The 16,763-nt window shown below is 41.7% G+C and overlaps 1 protein-coding gene across 2 annotated transcripts; it reads left to right on the top strand.

The window, feature by feature from the left end:
- Nucleotides 1-1,303: 1,303 nt before the first annotated feature.
- ARL1 (ADP ribosylation factor like GTPase 1) lies at nucleotides 1,304-16,726 on the top strand. Of its 2 annotated transcripts, none has more exons than XM_066356801.1 (6): nucleotides 1,304-1,318; nucleotides 1,683-1,964; nucleotides 5,160-5,297; nucleotides 8,530-8,611; nucleotides 10,541-10,652; nucleotides 14,620-14,802. In XM_066356801.1, the coding sequence occupies exons 2-6, from the start codon at nucleotides 1,961-1,963 to the stop codon at nucleotides 14,800-14,802; spliced, it is 519 nt and encodes a 172-aa protein (XP_066212898.1). In that variant the 5' UTR covers nucleotides 1,304-1,318; nucleotides 1,683-1,960. The 2 variants fall into 2 exon arrangements, with proteins under 2 accessions (XP_066212898.1, XP_066212892.1); XM_066356795.1 differs by lacking the exon at nucleotides 1,304-1,318 and adding an exon at nucleotides 15,731-16,726 and having other exon boundaries at nucleotides 1,686-1,964; nucleotides 14,620-14,798.
- The last annotated feature ends 37 nt before the right edge of the window (nucleotides 16,727-16,763 follow it).

Genomic DNA, 16,763 nt, shown 5'->3' on the forward strand with positions numbered 1-16,763 from the left:
TGATGAACCCGCTTCAATCCATCAACCCCGCGCTCAAGCCAGTGGCCTGACTGGACCCTGGGACCTCAGTGTCCCAGGTCAACACTCTATCCACTGTGCCACCACCAGTCAGGCCAAAGCAAAGAACTAAATGGGTAAATTTTGAAACATAAGGTTCTTAATCAAATTGCCTAGAGGATTTTTATTCTTTTTCATATTACAGTTTCCATAGTGACTTGTAATTTAGGTGCTTAACATGTTTTATGAAAGGCTGAAATGCTATCTAGTGTAGTATTAACAACACTTCTTAATTTGCATATAGCACTTCAGTTTACACAGCATCCTCACATGCATCTCATTTCCTTATTTGGTTCAGAATAGATAGTGTGAATATAAAATTTGTAGTTATCTTTCCTTTTAGTTTTCCTTTAAGGCGAATCTGTTTAGGAAACTATGTGCATTGCACTAGAAACATAAATCTGATATGGACATAAATTTGAAGAAGCAGTGGCCACGATGTGCCAAATGGTAGCAGCTAATCTTGGCAAAGAGAAGGGCTGGAGGTGGATGACTAGGTGAGCAAAGTCAGTGGGATCAGCATGCTGAGGTCTAGTAGTTGAGCAACGCGATGCTTACAAAGAACAGCCCTAAAATGGTCCAGGTTAGGTGAAGAGTCACTTAATTCTCCATTTCTCAAACGAAACAAAACAAAACAAAAAAACACAAACAAAATGCCAAGCAAAAGCAAACTTTTCCCTACAAGGAAAATTCCTGCGAACATGATTTGGGGGCGGGAAAGGGAGCCAACAGCAATCGGCAAATCTAGATGAATGTTTAGGCAGCTGGAGGGACCTGAAAACTTAAGTCAAAAACAACACAGGCAGTCCATAAACTTGTTGAGTGAATGAAAAGCTCTATTATAAATAAATACATAATATGTAAGGATTGTATTTGGAAGGAGACCCAAAAAGGTGCTAACATTGGCTGCTTCTAGAGAAAACTGCAGGATGAAGGGCTAGGGATAGGTTTAGTTTTCTCCGGATCTTTAGGAATTTTTAAGATGCATACTCAACCTTTTAACAAAAAATTGAGCCTAGGAGATTTCCTTCTCCCCATCCTCCAAGTGTCGCTGCCTTTCTCCCCCACACTTCACTGTCACGACCTACATTACTCCCACGCCCCTGGAGGGAACAGGTCTCCAACCCAGTCCTCTGGATCTGGACCAGCCTGCCCACACTGTCAATCGTGGAAACGTGGTCACGTGTGCACAGTCAGGTGGAAGAAGGAGAGGGCCTCCAACGCTGACCGTGCATGCCACTGCGACGCCAAAAAATCTCCGGTTAGCGGCCTTAGGTGTCCTGCTGCTGCGCATCGGTGGTGGTGGGGGGGGGGGGGGGTTGGGGGGGCGGAGGGGTCTTCCTATTATTATTACGCAGTCCTATTGCCTTATCGGAAAAAGCATCCAGGCCAAGTTGAGTCGCCCCCGCAGGACGCTTTAGGAGTAGCAACTTCTGCGCCCGCTCCGGCCTGGCAGCTTACCAAAGCCCGACTGGCATTCTTGGTTAGCGGATTCGCCACTTTTGGAGTCAGAATTTAAAATGAAAACTCAAATATCTCCGTTCCGGAAGCCCTTCTCGTCCAAGAAAACAGAAGCAGGAGAAACCTGGCGTCCTTAACTTTTTTTTTCCTTCTGGTTTTCACAGCACCTTCAACCCAGCGCGCGGCGAACTTGCGTCGAAAGCGACGACACGGACGCACAGGCCGCCGTTCGGGCGCGCAGTCACGGCGGCCGCTCGCTCCCGCCCACGCCGGGTGGCCGACGTGGAAGTTGCTGTCGGACCAGGCTTCCAACGAAACAGCCTCCGAGCCGGAGCCGGAGGCCCAGGCGAGCGGAGGTGGCGGCACCCGGGCTGGAGTAGGACTCGCTGCCAAGGCCGGAGCCTGTCTCTGACGATCGACCAGTGCGGACAGGCGGTTCATCATGGGTGAGGGCGCGCTGGATGGGGCTGTGGCCGAGGGCCGGGGCCGGAGTCGGAGGAGGAGAGGGGCCGGCTTCTCGGCGCGGGGCGTTGGGGACTTCACCCACCTTGGCGCTGCCACTGCGGGGATGGCTCCTGCCTGGAGCGGCCGCCCGGGTCCCCGTCCGTTTCTCCATCCCAGCGGGGTCGCACTGCCCTGCGCCCTGGGACCCCGGCCCCGGGCCCTTTCGGCTGACCATGAGCTGTGCCTTCGCCTCCTAGACCAGCGGGGCTGGCTGGTCTTGCAGAGCTTGGCGAGGAGTCGGTCACAGGTTCGCTGAGGGTTCTTGGCTAAAAGATAAGATCCGACCCCATGCTGGAAGCTTAGGTCTCTCGGGTCGCTGGGACCGCGTCAGTTTAAACAATCCAAAGGAAGATTGTTGATTGTAATTTTGTTTTGTCGCCAACTTGACGTTTGTCTGTAGCTCTACCTGTGGGGAATTGAGGAAGGTGGAGAAGGAGATGCGGAGGGTGGTCCTGGATAGGGGCTGAAATTGTAATCCTACATTTTGGAGTGCAAGTTACGTTGTCATTACCAGCGTCGGGGAAAGCCCCCTTCCCCGCTAGAATTCGAAAGGAAGCTGCAGACTTTTTGTCCACAACTCTCTAAATAAAGATGGGAATTCTTTGACTCATTTTAATCCCTCCACGGTTTTCTGGGGATTGTACTTCCTGCTCTGGAATATCTAAAGCACTTTCCTGTCAGTTTTGCTTTTCCGCCTTTTTTTTTTTTTTTTACTTGTAAAAGGTAGAAAGGACTTTGTCAAGTCCCACCCCTTCTACGACACTTCCCCAAGGTTCTCTGGCCCATGGTGTGTTCCTTTTTCCAGACTCACAGCTCTTAATCGTGCCATTTCTTCCGCAAATAATCATGTATGGTTGAGTGGCTGTTACTTATGTTGTCAACCTTTTTATATTGTTTAACGTAAGTTTCTTTCAATCTAATGATTTTTGGTGGAAACGTGGCAAGCCAAGGTGCTTTTATTTTTTAATAAAAGAAGATTAAGCTTTTGTTGTAAAAAGAACAGTAAAGCTTCTTTTTTTTTTTTTTTTTTTGTATTTTTATGAAGCTGGAAACGGGGAGAGACAGTCAGACTCCCGCATGCGCCCGACCGGGATCCACCCGGCACGCCCACCATGGGGCGGCGCTCTGCCCACCAGGGGGCGACGCTCTGCCCACCAGGGGGCGTCGCTCTGTTGCGACCAGAGCCACTCTAGCGCGTGGGGCAGAGGCCAAGGAGCCATCCACAGCGCCCGGGCCATCTTTGCTCCAATGGAGCCTCGGCTGCAGGAGGGGAAGAGAGAGACAGAGAGGAAGGAGAGGGGGAGGGGTGGAGAAGCAGATGGGCGCTTCTCCTGTGTGCCCTGGCCGGGAATCGAACCCGGGACCCCTGCAAGCCAGGCCGACGCTCTACCACTGAGCCAACCGGCCAGGGCCCAGTAAAGCTTAAGTTCCATCTTACTCTTAGGGGTTATTTTACTGAAACATAATACATTTCTAGGAGGCCCTGTTGAGACAAAGAGTAATTTTTAAGTTTTTTTACTGACATGTGATTGACAAAAATTTACATATTTGAAGTGTACAACATGATATTTTGATCTATGTATATCTTGTGAAATAATTACCACAACCAAGCTAATTAACACGTCCATCACTTCATATAGTTATCTTTTTGTGTGTGGGTAGTGAGAACCTCTGCAGATCTTAGCACATTTCAAGTGTACACTACCTTATTATTAACTATAGTCAACATGCTGTACATTAGGTCTCCAGAACTATTCATCTTATATCACAAGTTTGTACATCTCTCCTTTTCCCAGACCCCACCCCCCATGCACACACACATCTGATAACCACAACAGTCGACTCCGTTTACAAGTGCTTTTGTATTATAACATACGAAACTTTCTGGAAATATTTTATGATGCATTGAATGTAGTTTTTTTTTGTTTGTTTTTTGTGGCAGAGACAGGGAGAGTCAGAGAGAGGGACAGATAAGGACAGACAGACAGACAGGAAGGGGGAGAGATGAGAAACATCAATTCTTCGTTGCAGTTCCTTATTGATTGCTTTCTCATTTGTGCCTTGACCAGGGGCCTACAGCAGACCGAGGGACCCCTTGCTCGAGCCAGCGACCTTGGGCTCAAGCTGGTGAGCCTTGCTCAAACCAGATGAGCCCGCGCTCAAGCTGGCGACCTCGGGGTCTTGAACCGGGTCCTCCGCATCCCAGTCCAATGATCTATCCACTGCGCCACTGCCTGGTCAGGCTGAATGTAGTTTTGTTACTATTTTTTTAATGAGGTCTCTATCAAGAGTGGTTTTTATTTTGGGCTTCTGTGTCTCAATTTCTTGTGCAGTTTATTGATTAATAGAAATCTTAGTGATTGAAGGTAGTTATGATGGTACTGCTGTTGTGCAGCAATCATAATTGTGTTTCATGTGCAAGGATCTCATTGTCCCACTGTCATTTAGATTTGCCCTTTGGTTTTTAGGGGTAGTGGGGAGATCATGCTAAGGTGCCCATGTTCTCTTGATTAGAAAGTGAGCTGTATGGGGCAGTGGTCAGAGTTCTCTTATTGTTAGTGTAGCTTCTGTGCTTACCTGATACATTATCTAGGACAGGGGTAGTCAACCTTTTTATACCTACTGCCCACTTTTGTATCTCTGTTAGTAGTAAAGTTTTCTAACTGCCCACCAGTTCCACAGTAATGGTGATTTATAAAAGTAGGGAAGTAACTTTAATTTATAAAATTTATAAAGCAGAGTTACAGCAAGTTAAAGCATATAATAATAATTACTTACCAAGTACTTTATGTAGGATTTTCACTAAGTTTGGCAGAATAAATCTTTATAAAACAACTTAAATCTATCTTTTTATTTATACTTTGGTTGCTCCGCTACCGCCCACCTTGAAAGCTGGAACGCCCACTAGAGGGCGGTAGGGACCAGGTTGACTACTACTGATCTAGGACATGATAATGATCAGAAATTACTTGTCTGATGAGGAATTATATCATTCAGTGGACAAAAATATGCTTCTATGAAATGAGGGCAATAATATATATAAACTGGTGTAGTTTTCAAAAGGCAAGATTAAATGTTTGTGAACCTGGTTCACAAAACGGTATTTAATACATTTGTTGCTTTTATTATTTTTTTAGGTGGCTTTTTCTCAAGTATATTTTCGAGTCTGTTTGGAACCCGTGAAATGAGGATCTTAATTTTGGGATTAGATGGAGCGGGAAAAACTACAATTTTGTACAGATTACAAGTTGGAGAAGTTGTTACTACTATTCCTAGTAAGTGTTGGTATGATAAATTATAAGGGCTTTCTATTTTATATCTAAGGTGACTTTATTTCTGAATTAATAAGTCATATAATAAAGTAATTGATAAGGATTGTAAACTTCTAGTATGAGCATATTATTTTTAATTATTTATTGATTGATTTTAGGGAGTGGGAGAGAGAGAGAGAGAGAGAAATACCAATTTGTTGTTCCAGTTATTTATGCATTCATTGGTTAATTCGTTTATGTTCCCTGAACCCGCAGTCTTGGTATATTGGGACAACGCTCTCACCAACTGAGCTACCTGGCCAGGTCCAAGCATAACACTTTTTCATAAACTGAGAAGCAACTAATATAGGGACCCCTGTGTTTGCTGCACTTTGTTCTTTAGAGCTGTTTTTAAATTGCTTGGGGAAAAAAATTGCTTGAGTTCAACCACTTAATCTTATTGAGAGCTAGTATCTTTATTGACAAAAGGAAGATAAATATCTGGCTTTGAGTGGGAAATAAGTGAAGTGTATAAAATGCTTTGTAAACTTCTTTAAAGAATTAAATAAACATTAAGTGATATTACCTATAAAGTGGCTTTCCCCTCTATATTTGTTACTGTGTATTTTAATTAATATTAGTTTCTCTTAAGTCTATTAATTATAAAGATCTGAGTTGAAGAGACTGAGTGTTGAACTAATCTGGGACCTAAAAATATTAAGAAAAGAAACACCTCAACTTTAAATGAGTTGTTGATATAAAAATATTCTCAAATAGTCCTGTTTGACTAGATAAGAATACATATCTATTATTATAACTGTTACATACTTATCTGTTATATACACTTTTTTTCATTTGTTGACTTGAATTTACTTAGAGATTAATACATTTAAACTCAACTTAAATGTTCATGGAGTTTAAGAGTATATAAATTATGCTTTTATATACTCTTATTCTTATTCTAAGGTTTTTTAAAATTTTAATTATTATTATTTTTTTGGTGACAGAGAGAGGGACAGATAAGGACAAACAGGAAGGGAGAGAGATGAGAAGCACCAATTCTTTGTTGTGGCACCTTAGTTGTTCATTGATTGCTTTCTCATATGTGCTTTGACTGGGGGGCTATAGCAGAGCAAGTGACCCCTTGCTCAAGCCAGTGACCTTGGCTCAAGCTGGTGAGCCTTGCTCAAACCAGATGAGCCCGCACTCAAGTTGGTGACCTCGGGGTTTCGAACCTGGGTCCTCCACGTCCCAGTCCAATGTCCTATCCACTGCGCCACCGCCTGGTCAGGCATTCTGAGTATTTCTATGTTTAGTATTATTTAAATTTTCAGGTCACACACACAAAAAAGAAGAGTAGCTTTTATGAAAGAACTTTTAAAACTTTGTGGCATCTTTTATTTCTTTTTGCTATCTTCAGTAGATTCTAGGGCCCTTGTTTCTTGCTTCTCAGAATTGCCCATCACTTCTGTCTCTAAGTCTTAATCATCCCTGCAGTGCACACAGCCCACTGGCTTGCATTTCAGTGAATGCTGATTTATATCACACTCTTTTCTTTGCATATAAAGTGTTTCTAATTTTGGGGAATGTAAGTCTAAGGGAGACATGAACTTGCTTTATAGTTTTTCACTGGTTTGTTAAAATGTAGACTTTTTTTTTTTTTTTTTGTAGACTTTTTTTTTTTTTTTTTGTATTTTTCTGAAGCTGGAAACGGGGAGACAGCCAGACAGACTCCCGCCTGCGCCCAACCAGGATCCACCCGGCACGCCCACCAGGGGGCGATGCTCTGCCCCTCCGGGGCATCGCTCTGCCGAGACCAGAGCCACTCCAGCGCCTGGGGCAGAGGCCAAGGAGCCATCCCCAGCGCCCGGGCCATCCTTGCTCCAATGGAGCCTTGGCTGCGGGAGGGGAAGAGAGAGAGAGAGAGGAAGGAGAGGGGGAGGGGTGGAGAAGCAGATGGGCGCTTCTCCTGTGTGCCCTGGCCGGGAATCGAACCCGGGACCCCTGCACGCCAGGCCGACGCTCTACCACTGAGCCAACCAGCCAGGGCAAAATGTAGACATTTTTTAATTGTATTAGGCTTACTTGCCATATGAGCATATGAATCATTTACCAATGCAAACTTAAGTCTAACATAAAAATTGTTCAGTTATAGCTGTCGGTTTTTATTGTGATTATTTTAAGTTTCTAAAATCTTAGTAAACTTTATGTAACTCCTTTACTTTTAGCATCCTCTGCACCTTCCCTTAGTAGGTTCCTTTTAGTGAAAATCGTGGTATCCTTAGATGTGTGGTGCCAGGACTCCACCTAAAGGTGGCCCCAGGGAAAAGGGGCAGGATACCTCCCCTTGGCCATCCAGCTGTGGTCTTGTTCCAGGGAGTGCTGGAGGAAGTCCGCAGAGGCCTGTGAGACTGCCAGCCTTACGGAACCTGGCTCGAAGCAGTGAACAGCCCCTGCTGTGTGCTTATGCTCTGAAGTTTAGAATCTGGGCTTTCTTGGTTTTGTTCCATTTATTGCTACCTACAAAATTCAGAGTTTTATAATACATGTACAACTGTTCTTTTAATTTTCTAAACTGCGAGAGGAAGAGAGAAACATGGATATTTTTTGTTCCATGCATTCATTAGTTGATTTTTTGAAAGTTGAATTTATTAGGGTGACACTGGTTAACATAACTGTACAGGTTTCAGATGCCCAATTTTACAGCACATCTTTACATCATATTTGGTTGATTCTTGTGTGTGTCCTGACCAGGGATTGACTACAAACTGTTGTTTTTAAATACAACTTTCTGAACACTTTTGTGTAATGAGAGGAGTTTAAAATAATAGGATTTCCATTGAGCTAAGGATTTTGTATTTAGAGGTGACTGGGGATTCTATTTTAATTTTTTTTGCCACAATGAAAATGGCTTATATTATCCTATTAAAATTTTTAAATTGAATTTATTGGGGTGACATTGGTCAATAGTTTTACAGGTTTCAGGTCACAGTTCTGTAATACGTCATCTGTATGTTGCATTGTTGGTTCACCACCCACGGTTTCCCTCTGTCACTGCCCCTCTGGGGATTCTTATGTAATGTGAAGGTGGTGCTGATCTTGTGTGTGCGTGCAGCACAGGATACTGCCTTGTCTTAACTGGAATATCTCAACCAGTAACAGTTCCACAACAGTTTGTGGTGGAAAGTCACTTAGCTTGGCTGCTTTGAAAGTAGATTGCATTAGTGTCTACATAAACTACTGATTTATCTTCCAGCCATTGGATTTAACGTTGAGACGGTGACATACAAGAACCTTAAATTCCAAGTCTGGGATTTAGGAGGACAGACCAGTATCAGGTATGGTACAAAGACCAGATTAATGTTTATTGGCTCTTGTAAGGTTAACAGCAGTAAACCAAAATATATCTTATTTGTAATTTAAATGGAAGTCAACTTTTTTTTTTTAATGATTTTTATTTTTTTAATTAAATTTATTGGGGAAACACTGGTTAATGAGATTATGTTTCAAGTGCACGTTTCTGTGATGCATGGTCTGTATGTTGCACTGTGCCTACCACCCAGTCAGATCACCTCCCGTCTCCATCTATTTGGCTCCCTTTACTACGCCTCCACCCCTTTCCCTCTGGTAACCACCACACTTGTCTTTGTCTGAGTCAGTTCTCTATCCCACATACGAGTGAAATCATATGGTTCTTAGCTTTTTCTGTCTTATTTTGCTTGGCATAATATTCTCAAGGTCCATTTATGTTGTCACAAATGGCCATATTTCATCTTTTCTTATGGTTGAGTAGCCACCCAGCTTAACTGAGGTAAAACTACCTGTTCTTTCAATTGAATTAAAATCTAAAGAAACCAGTTTTTCACATACCACTTGAATGAAAAATGTTTTCATGAGACTCTTAAGATTTAATTAGTTTTTTACTAGAAGGATCCTCCATATAGTATTTGTCAGCCCCTTCCTTTGTGAGACAGACAGACTGCATAAAAATGCCTTTCAGGCCCACTACTTAGGCTCATGTGAGCACAGATGCCTCTGGAACTCTGGTCTTCTGCCCAGCGTCCTGTGCTTGATGTGGCAATGGTGAATGTTTGGTGGTTGCTCACTGTGGTACCATCTTAAGAGATTGGTAGAACATTCCCCAAATGTCCTGCTTTTTAAAATTTTACTTTTATAATTTTTTTTTCCTTTTTTTTTTTTTGGTATTTTTCCGAAGCTGGAAACGGGGAGAGACAGTCAGACAGACTCCCGCATGCGCCCGACCGGGATCCACCCGGCACGCCCACCAGGGGGCGATGCTCTGCCCCTCTGGGGCGTCGCTCTGTTGCGACCAGAGCCACTCTAGCGCCTGGGGCAGAGGCCAAGGAGCCATCCCCAGCACCTGGGCCATCTCTGCTCCAATGGAGCCTCGGCTGCTGGAGGGGAAGAGAGAGACAGAGAAGAAGGAGAGGGGGAGGAGTGGAGAAGCAGATGGGCGCTTCTCCTGTGTGCCCTGGCCAGGAATCGAACCCGGGACCCCTGCAAGCCAGGCCGACGCTCTACCACTGAGCCAACCGGCCAGGGCACTTTTATAATTTTTAAAGATTTTATTTATTGATTTTACAGAAAGAGGAATACGGGGAGGGGGTTGGCTATCGACTTATAGTTGCTTCAGTTCAGTTCTCCATTGCTTGCTTGTTGTATGTGCCTCGTCTGAACAAGCCCAGGGTTTCCACCCACAACCTTAGTGCTCCAGGTTGACATTCTATCCACTGTGCCACCACAGGCCTGGCTCCTGCTGCCTTTTAACTTGTTTTATTTCTTGAACCACTTTTGAGTCTGTTTCTGACTTTAGCCATTCTACTCCTTGGTATCTTGAGTGATCAATTAAATGCTTATTATATAGTTATTAAATTTTTTTAAAAAACACCCATTCCTCTTCAAGAGTTCCTAAAGATTTATACAATGTAATAATGATCAGGTTGTGTACAACTTTTTTTGTCAGTACATTTAGTGATTTTATAGGTTACAAAGATATCCTTTTAGCTTAAAGTCTCAACTCCTTGGTTCTGTGATTTAATGTTTATCACCATTCCTTCCACCTTCACATCTGAGGGATGAGAGCTCTGTCACTGAGAAACAGTGTATCAGTACAGCACTGATTCTGACCTTGGTGAGACAGGATGGGCATGTAACCATACTGTCACTGCCAGGTGCTTATGTAGAAATTAATGTATCAGTTTCTTCTTTTTTCAAATAATAATATTTCCCATTCTGAATTTCTTTAGGCCATACTGGAGATGCTATTATTCAAACACAGACGCAGTCATTTATGTAGTAGACAGTTGTGACCGAGACCGAATTGGCATTTCCAAATCAGAGTTAGTTGCCATGTTGGAGGTAAGGAAATCTTATTGAAATATGGGGAAATTATTTACATTTGCTTGCTGTTTTCATTGTTTATTACTACATGCAGGGATAATTAAAAGGAAATCACGCCCCCCCCCCCCCCCATGCCTTTATCATCATTTTCTTTTATTTCCTATTCTAGAAATACTATTGGGTAGACAGTTGCTGACAAAAACCATCTGGCCTTGTAACTTTCTTTAAAAAAAATCCTTGATTTCCAGGAAGTTCAGAATTGCATTTTTTCTAGACTGAACTATTCTGTGACTCCTGTAATTTTTTTTTTTTAAAGAAAAATGTATTTCTAGTTGTGTAAATTAGCTTATGGAAGCAGATATGGTTATAAATAATAAGAAAGCATGCTTGTTTGTTATGGAATTACTGAAGTTCAGAGAAACATGTATTTCTGGATTTCCAGCACAGTTCTGGCCCTTACTCACTTCTCCCGGCTTCATCACTCTTCACTCTGCCCTGTAACTCAGCAGCCCTGACCTTTCTGTTCTTTGAGCTCAGCCAGCTTCATACCCGACACCTGGCTTAGAGTCTTTTGCATTTGCTCATCCTGCTTGGGAGTCTTATTTTCTTTTTTATTTTTGATGACAGAAACAGAGAAGGACAGACAGGCAGGAAGGGAGAGAGAAGAGAAGCATCAATTCTTCGTTGCGGCTCCTTCGTTGTTCATTGATTGCTTTCTCAGATGTGCCTTGACTGGGGGTTCAGCAGAGCAGAGTGACCCCTTTGACCCCTTGTTCAAGCCAGCGACCCCGTGCTCAAGCCAGATGAGCCTGTGCTCAAGCTGACGACCTCAGGGTTTCAAACCTGGGTCCTTTGTGTCCCAGTCCGATGCTCTGTTGTGCCACCGCCTGGTCAGGCTATTGTGTTATTTTCTAACACAATATTCAGCTTACTTCTTTGTACCATTTATTATTTCTTTCCATTATTTAAAAGTATATTTTGTTTACTTATATATATCTCCTACCCTAAAATGTAAGTTTTTTGAGTTTACCTTAATATCCCTTTTGTGTAAAATAATGTAATACTTAATTAAGAACTCAATACATGGTATTCACTGAGAGTCATATGATTATTTATTGGCTGACTGAATTCAGAGGCTGCATTAATTAAAAGATTAAAAAACTCCATTTGTTAAATAGGCTTTTCAAATGCGGATTACTAATTAATTAACAATGAAATTGCCCGCCCTGTACTCAAGAAAATTTGGTTTTTCTCACCACAGCTAATTCTGAGTTATGCAATCTTTGAATGTTTAAATGTAAGTTCTGGGCCACTTGATTACGTAGGTAGAAATATTCTCAGAATACTTGGGACTTCTGACTTCTCAATGACTTGCAAGTTATAAATTGAAGAGCTACTAGTTTTAAAATTTGGCTTTTTTTTTTTTTGTTAACAGCATTGCATCATCTCTATCATAGGAGCTTCCCAGACCAAATTCCAATATAAGAAATTTTAAGGGCGTGTTTAATTTCCTTGGGTATAATGGATTTTTATCATATAAAGCAGGGGTCCCCAAACTACGGCCCGCGGGCCGCATGCGGCCCCCGGAGGCCATTTATCTGGCCCCCACCGCACTTCCGGAAGGGGCACCTCTTTTATTGTTGGTTAGTGAGAGGAGCACATTGACCATCTCATTAGCCAAAAGTAGGCCCATAGTTCCCATTGAAATACTGGTCAGTTTGTTGATTTAAATTTACTTGTTCTTTATTTTAAATATTGTATTTGTTCCCGGTTTTTTGTTTTGTTTTTTTACTTTAAAATAAGATATGTGCAGTGTGCATAGGGATTTGTTCATAGTTTTTTTTATAGTCTGGCCCTCCAACGGTCTGAGGGACAGTGAACTGGCCCCATGTGTAAAAAGTTTGGAGACCCCTGATATAAAGTATTATTTAAAACAAATGAATTATTGTCAGTTTTATAATTTGTGAGTTGTGCTGGATAGTTGTTGGGTTATTTTCAGTATTAGGTTTTGACTTGCATAAACTTAAGGAGAAAGAACTAAAAAGTATGTTCTAGAAAGTAACTTGTAATTGACTTTTTTTTTTGTGGCAGAGACGGAGTCAGAGAGAGGGATAGATAGGGACAGATAGGAAGGGAGAGAGATGAGAAACATCAATTCTTCGTTGCGGTTCCTTAGTTGTTCATTGATTGATTTCTCATATGTGCCTTGACTGGAGGACTACAGCAGACCAAGTGACCCCTTGCTCGAGCCAGTGACCTTAGGCTCAAGCTGGTGACCTCAGGGTCTCGAACCTGGGTCCTCCACATCCCAGTCCGGTGCTCTATCCACTGTGCCACCACCTAGTCAGGCTGTAATTGATTTAATCAAAAGATTTATTATGTGATATAAAGCAATGGTCCCCAACCTTTTTTGGGCCACAGACTGGTTTAATGTCAGAAAATATTTTCACGGACCGGCCTTTAGAGTGGGATGGATAAATGTATCACGTGACTGAGACAAGCGTTAAGAGTGAGTCTTAGACTGATGTAACAAGAGGGAATCTGGTCATTTTTAAAAAATAAAACATTGTTCAGACTTAAATATAAATAAAACGGAAATAATATAAGTTATTTATTCTTTCTCTGCGGACCGGTAGTGGTCCGTGGCCCGGGGGTTGGGGACCACTGATAAAAAGTACAGGTAAAGTACGAGTCAGGACTATTATATCAAAACTTATTGACACAAAATTAATTTGTTTTACCTTCTTTGTTCACAAAAATAAATTCTAAATAAAGTAAAAAATTAAATGTAGAAAATGGATATTACTAACTGTACGAATATATAAGTAAATATGTTTAAAATTTCTGGGTAGAGAAGGTCTGTCTAAACCAAGGGATTGGAAGGAATTACAGAAGAATAGATTTAATCCTGTTGGTACATACTCTATCACTTGGGTTTCTCTAGTAGTTAAGTGAAAAGAATCTAAAAAGAGTTTAATACTGGAAAACAGCCTGACCTGTGGTGGTACAGTGGATAAAGCGTCGACCTGGAACACTAGGTCGCCAGTTCAAAACCCTGGGCTTGCCTGGTCAAGGCACATATGGGAGTTGATGCTGCTTGCTCTTTTTTCCTCCTCTCTCTTTCTCTCTCTCTCTCTAAAAATAAGTAAATCTAAAAAAAAAAATTTAAAGAAAAGTTTAATATTAGAAAAAAAATTTATAGTGCACGTAATCATAGTGTAGAATGTATTTAACCTTTTCTGGGGGAATTTTTGATTGGAAAATCATCCATGATTTAATGTTTATTTTTTAAAGCAGGCTATGTAACTATATAAATGTAGTTTTTTTTTTTGTTTTGTTATTTTTCTGAAGCTGGAAATGGGGAGAGACAGTCAGACAACCTCCCGCATGCGCCCGACCGGGATCCACCCGGCACGCCCACCAGGGGCTACGCTCTGCCCACCAGGGGGCGATGCTCTGCCCCTCTGGGGGGTTGCTCTGCCGCGACCAGAGCCACTCTAGCGCCTGGGGCAGAGGCCAAGGAGCCATCCCCAGCGCCCGGGCCATCTTTGCTCCAATGGAGCCTCGGCTGCGGGAGGGGAAGAGAGAGACAGAGAAGAAGGAGGGGGAGGGGTGGAGAAGCAGATGGGCGCTTCTCCTATGTGCCCTGGCCAGGAATCGAACCTGGGTCCCCCGCACACCAGGCCAACGCTCTACCGCTGAGCCAACCGGCCAGGGCCAATGTAATTTTTAAATGTATACATTTAATTGCTAAGTAACTAAATATCTGAATTACAAAGCAGTAGGAAATAGCTAAAATGTTAACATAGATCATGTTTGGGAGGTGGTGAAGCTTTTTTTCATACCTCTGTAATTTTAAATAATTTATAATGAACATTATATATTAAGGAAATGTACTTCTAAAATAATTATTTTTCAGCATGTCTTCCCAAACGCAAGGAAGCACATTGATTAAAGGAAATTAAATGTCTTCTGTTTTATTCAGGAAGAAGAGCTGAGAAAAGCCATTTTGGTGGTGTTTGCAAATAAGCAGGACATGGAGCAGGCCATGACTCCCTCAGAGATGGCGAATTCACTTGGGTTACCTGCCTTGAAGGACCGAAAATGGCAAATATTCAAAACTTCAGCAACCAAAGGCACTGGCCTTGATGAGGCAATGGAATGGTAAGGGTGTTTCCAGAAGCCATCTGTGCACGTATGTGTAGCTGTGTGTGCACATGTAGCTGCCCTGTGTATTAAGAATGAAATTCAGTTTACTTAGTGGTTTATCATATTCAGTTCCTCCAGTTTTACTTCCCTCTTGCCTTCATGTGCCTCTGCTTTTGTTTCAGCCTACCTGATGACAGTCAGGCCAGCTTTCTGTCATTCTTCTTTTTCCCATCTCTCCTCACCCTCCAGTTCCTTCCCCTTCAGGACTTTGGTTAAGCTTTCCTCTTTTAAAGGCTTCCCTGACGTATCTCCATACTCTCTACCTACCACACACACAGCTGTCCTAGTCACAGATCAGTGAGACAGTACTTGTTCCACCGTCCTGTAATTGATTTGTACATCATCTCCTCATTAGATTCTCAGCTCCTTGAGAAAAAGTAGTTACAGTGTGGTACCTTGAGATACAAACAGACCAACATAAGAAATTTTTTTTTTTTTTTTTTTTTTTTTTTTTTTTTTTTTTTTTTTTAAGATACGAGCTGTGACTCAGTTTGTATTTTTGTTCGAGATCCAAGCGAAATTCCGACATATGAGTCATGATTTGGGAAGCCGCTAGTTGGCGCTTTGGCGCACGGGTCCAGTATCAGCAGTTTGATATATGAGTTGACTGACTTACTAGCTCGGTTACAGAACAAATTAAATTCGTATCTCAAGGTACCACTGTATTTGGTCTTTTTAGTTTTTCATTCAAAGGCTAGACAAAGTAAAAGCTGAAAGACCCTCTTTGAAATGGAGTCCATAATCTCATTTTTCTAATATAACTATCTTAGCCTTCACTATTTAAAGTGCTTTAGAATCTATGTATAGTATCAAGTTTATAAATAATCAGATTCTATCCCTGAAAGTTTGAAGTTAATTTTATGAAACCATTCATTTTCTCCTCACAGGCTAGTGGAAACATTAAAGAGCAGACAGTAATTCCATCACGTCTCTGAAATGAAGACCCATCACAGATCCCTATGGAAACAGTTACGTGTTTTACACCAGTAAACGTTAGAACTGTGTAAGATTGTGGGCGTACACTCAACAGACGGCAACATTTCTAATAAATATAAAAAATAAGCATTTGGTTGGGGGTAAACCCATCGTGATTTGAAGCAACTGACTGGTCTGTGTAATGTAAAATAGTCCTTCCTTGCTTTCTTGTATTAAGGTATATATTCTATTTGTGTGGAATTCTTATTCAAATAGAGTCCTATTAAAGAATGCACTCTTACTGAGGGGAAAAAAAACCCCTATTTTTGAATAAGTGGCTGCAGATTTTGTAAACACTAATAAATATCTTAGATTTTTTCCTCTAAAATGAATTTTTTTCCAAAAAATATAAATATATTCTAGGAACATAGTGTGGGTAATCTAGTTTTCATTTGCTTAGTGACCCCTTTAAGCTATTTTGTTTACATAAGCTTTTTGGCTATAGGCATGAAGTTGAAGCAATTATTTTGGTGGAAAACTTCACTGATATATCTGTAATTGTCACTTTATAGTTGTTGAAAAGAATTTTACATATATTGACTTACTCAATTTGTATAAGAACTCTGTAATGTAGGCTGGACAGGTTGTAATGTAAGGTGGTTTTATGGATGTGTGGAACCCTGGGTTTTGCTAGGCTGGCTTGCCCAGCTGCTAGTAAGCTGGGAGCAGGGCTCAGAATGAATCTTCAGGGTCAGAACATGAACTGCCCCTTACGTTCCTGAAAATGGCTCCTTAAATAAAATTATGCTAACTGAAGTAGACTCTATACACTCAAAACAATGTCTGTAAATTTGTCCATACTAGTAGAGGTAGTAAAAATCCTAAATGGTTATATTTGATGAATTCACAACACATTAAAGAAAAATTCACATTGAAGGAAATAAAAAAAAAATCTATTTTAAGAAGCACTGTAAAATATGTCTTTCTTTCATTTCCCTTTATATA

This window comes from Saccopteryx leptura, chromosome 1, assembly GCF_036850995.1.
Source record: "Saccopteryx leptura isolate mSacLep1 chromosome 1, mSacLep1_pri_phased_curated, whole genome shotgun sequence".
NCBI classification, from domain to species: domain Eukaryota; kingdom Metazoa; phylum Chordata; class Mammalia; order Chiroptera; family Emballonuridae; genus Saccopteryx; species Saccopteryx leptura.

What these genes read in the sequence shown, in the direction of transcription:
- ARL1 (XM_066356795.1), top strand. An exon ending in AGTTAGTTGCCATGTTGGAG is followed by an intron (nt 10,653 to 14,619) that starts GTAAGGAAATCT and finishes TGTTTTATTCAG; the next exon opens with GAAGAAGAGCTGAGAAAAGC. An exon ending in CTTGATGAGGCAATGGAATG is followed by an intron (nt 14,799 to 15,730) that starts GTAAGGGTGTTT and finishes TTCTCCTCACAG; the next exon opens with GCTAGTGGAAACATTAAAGA.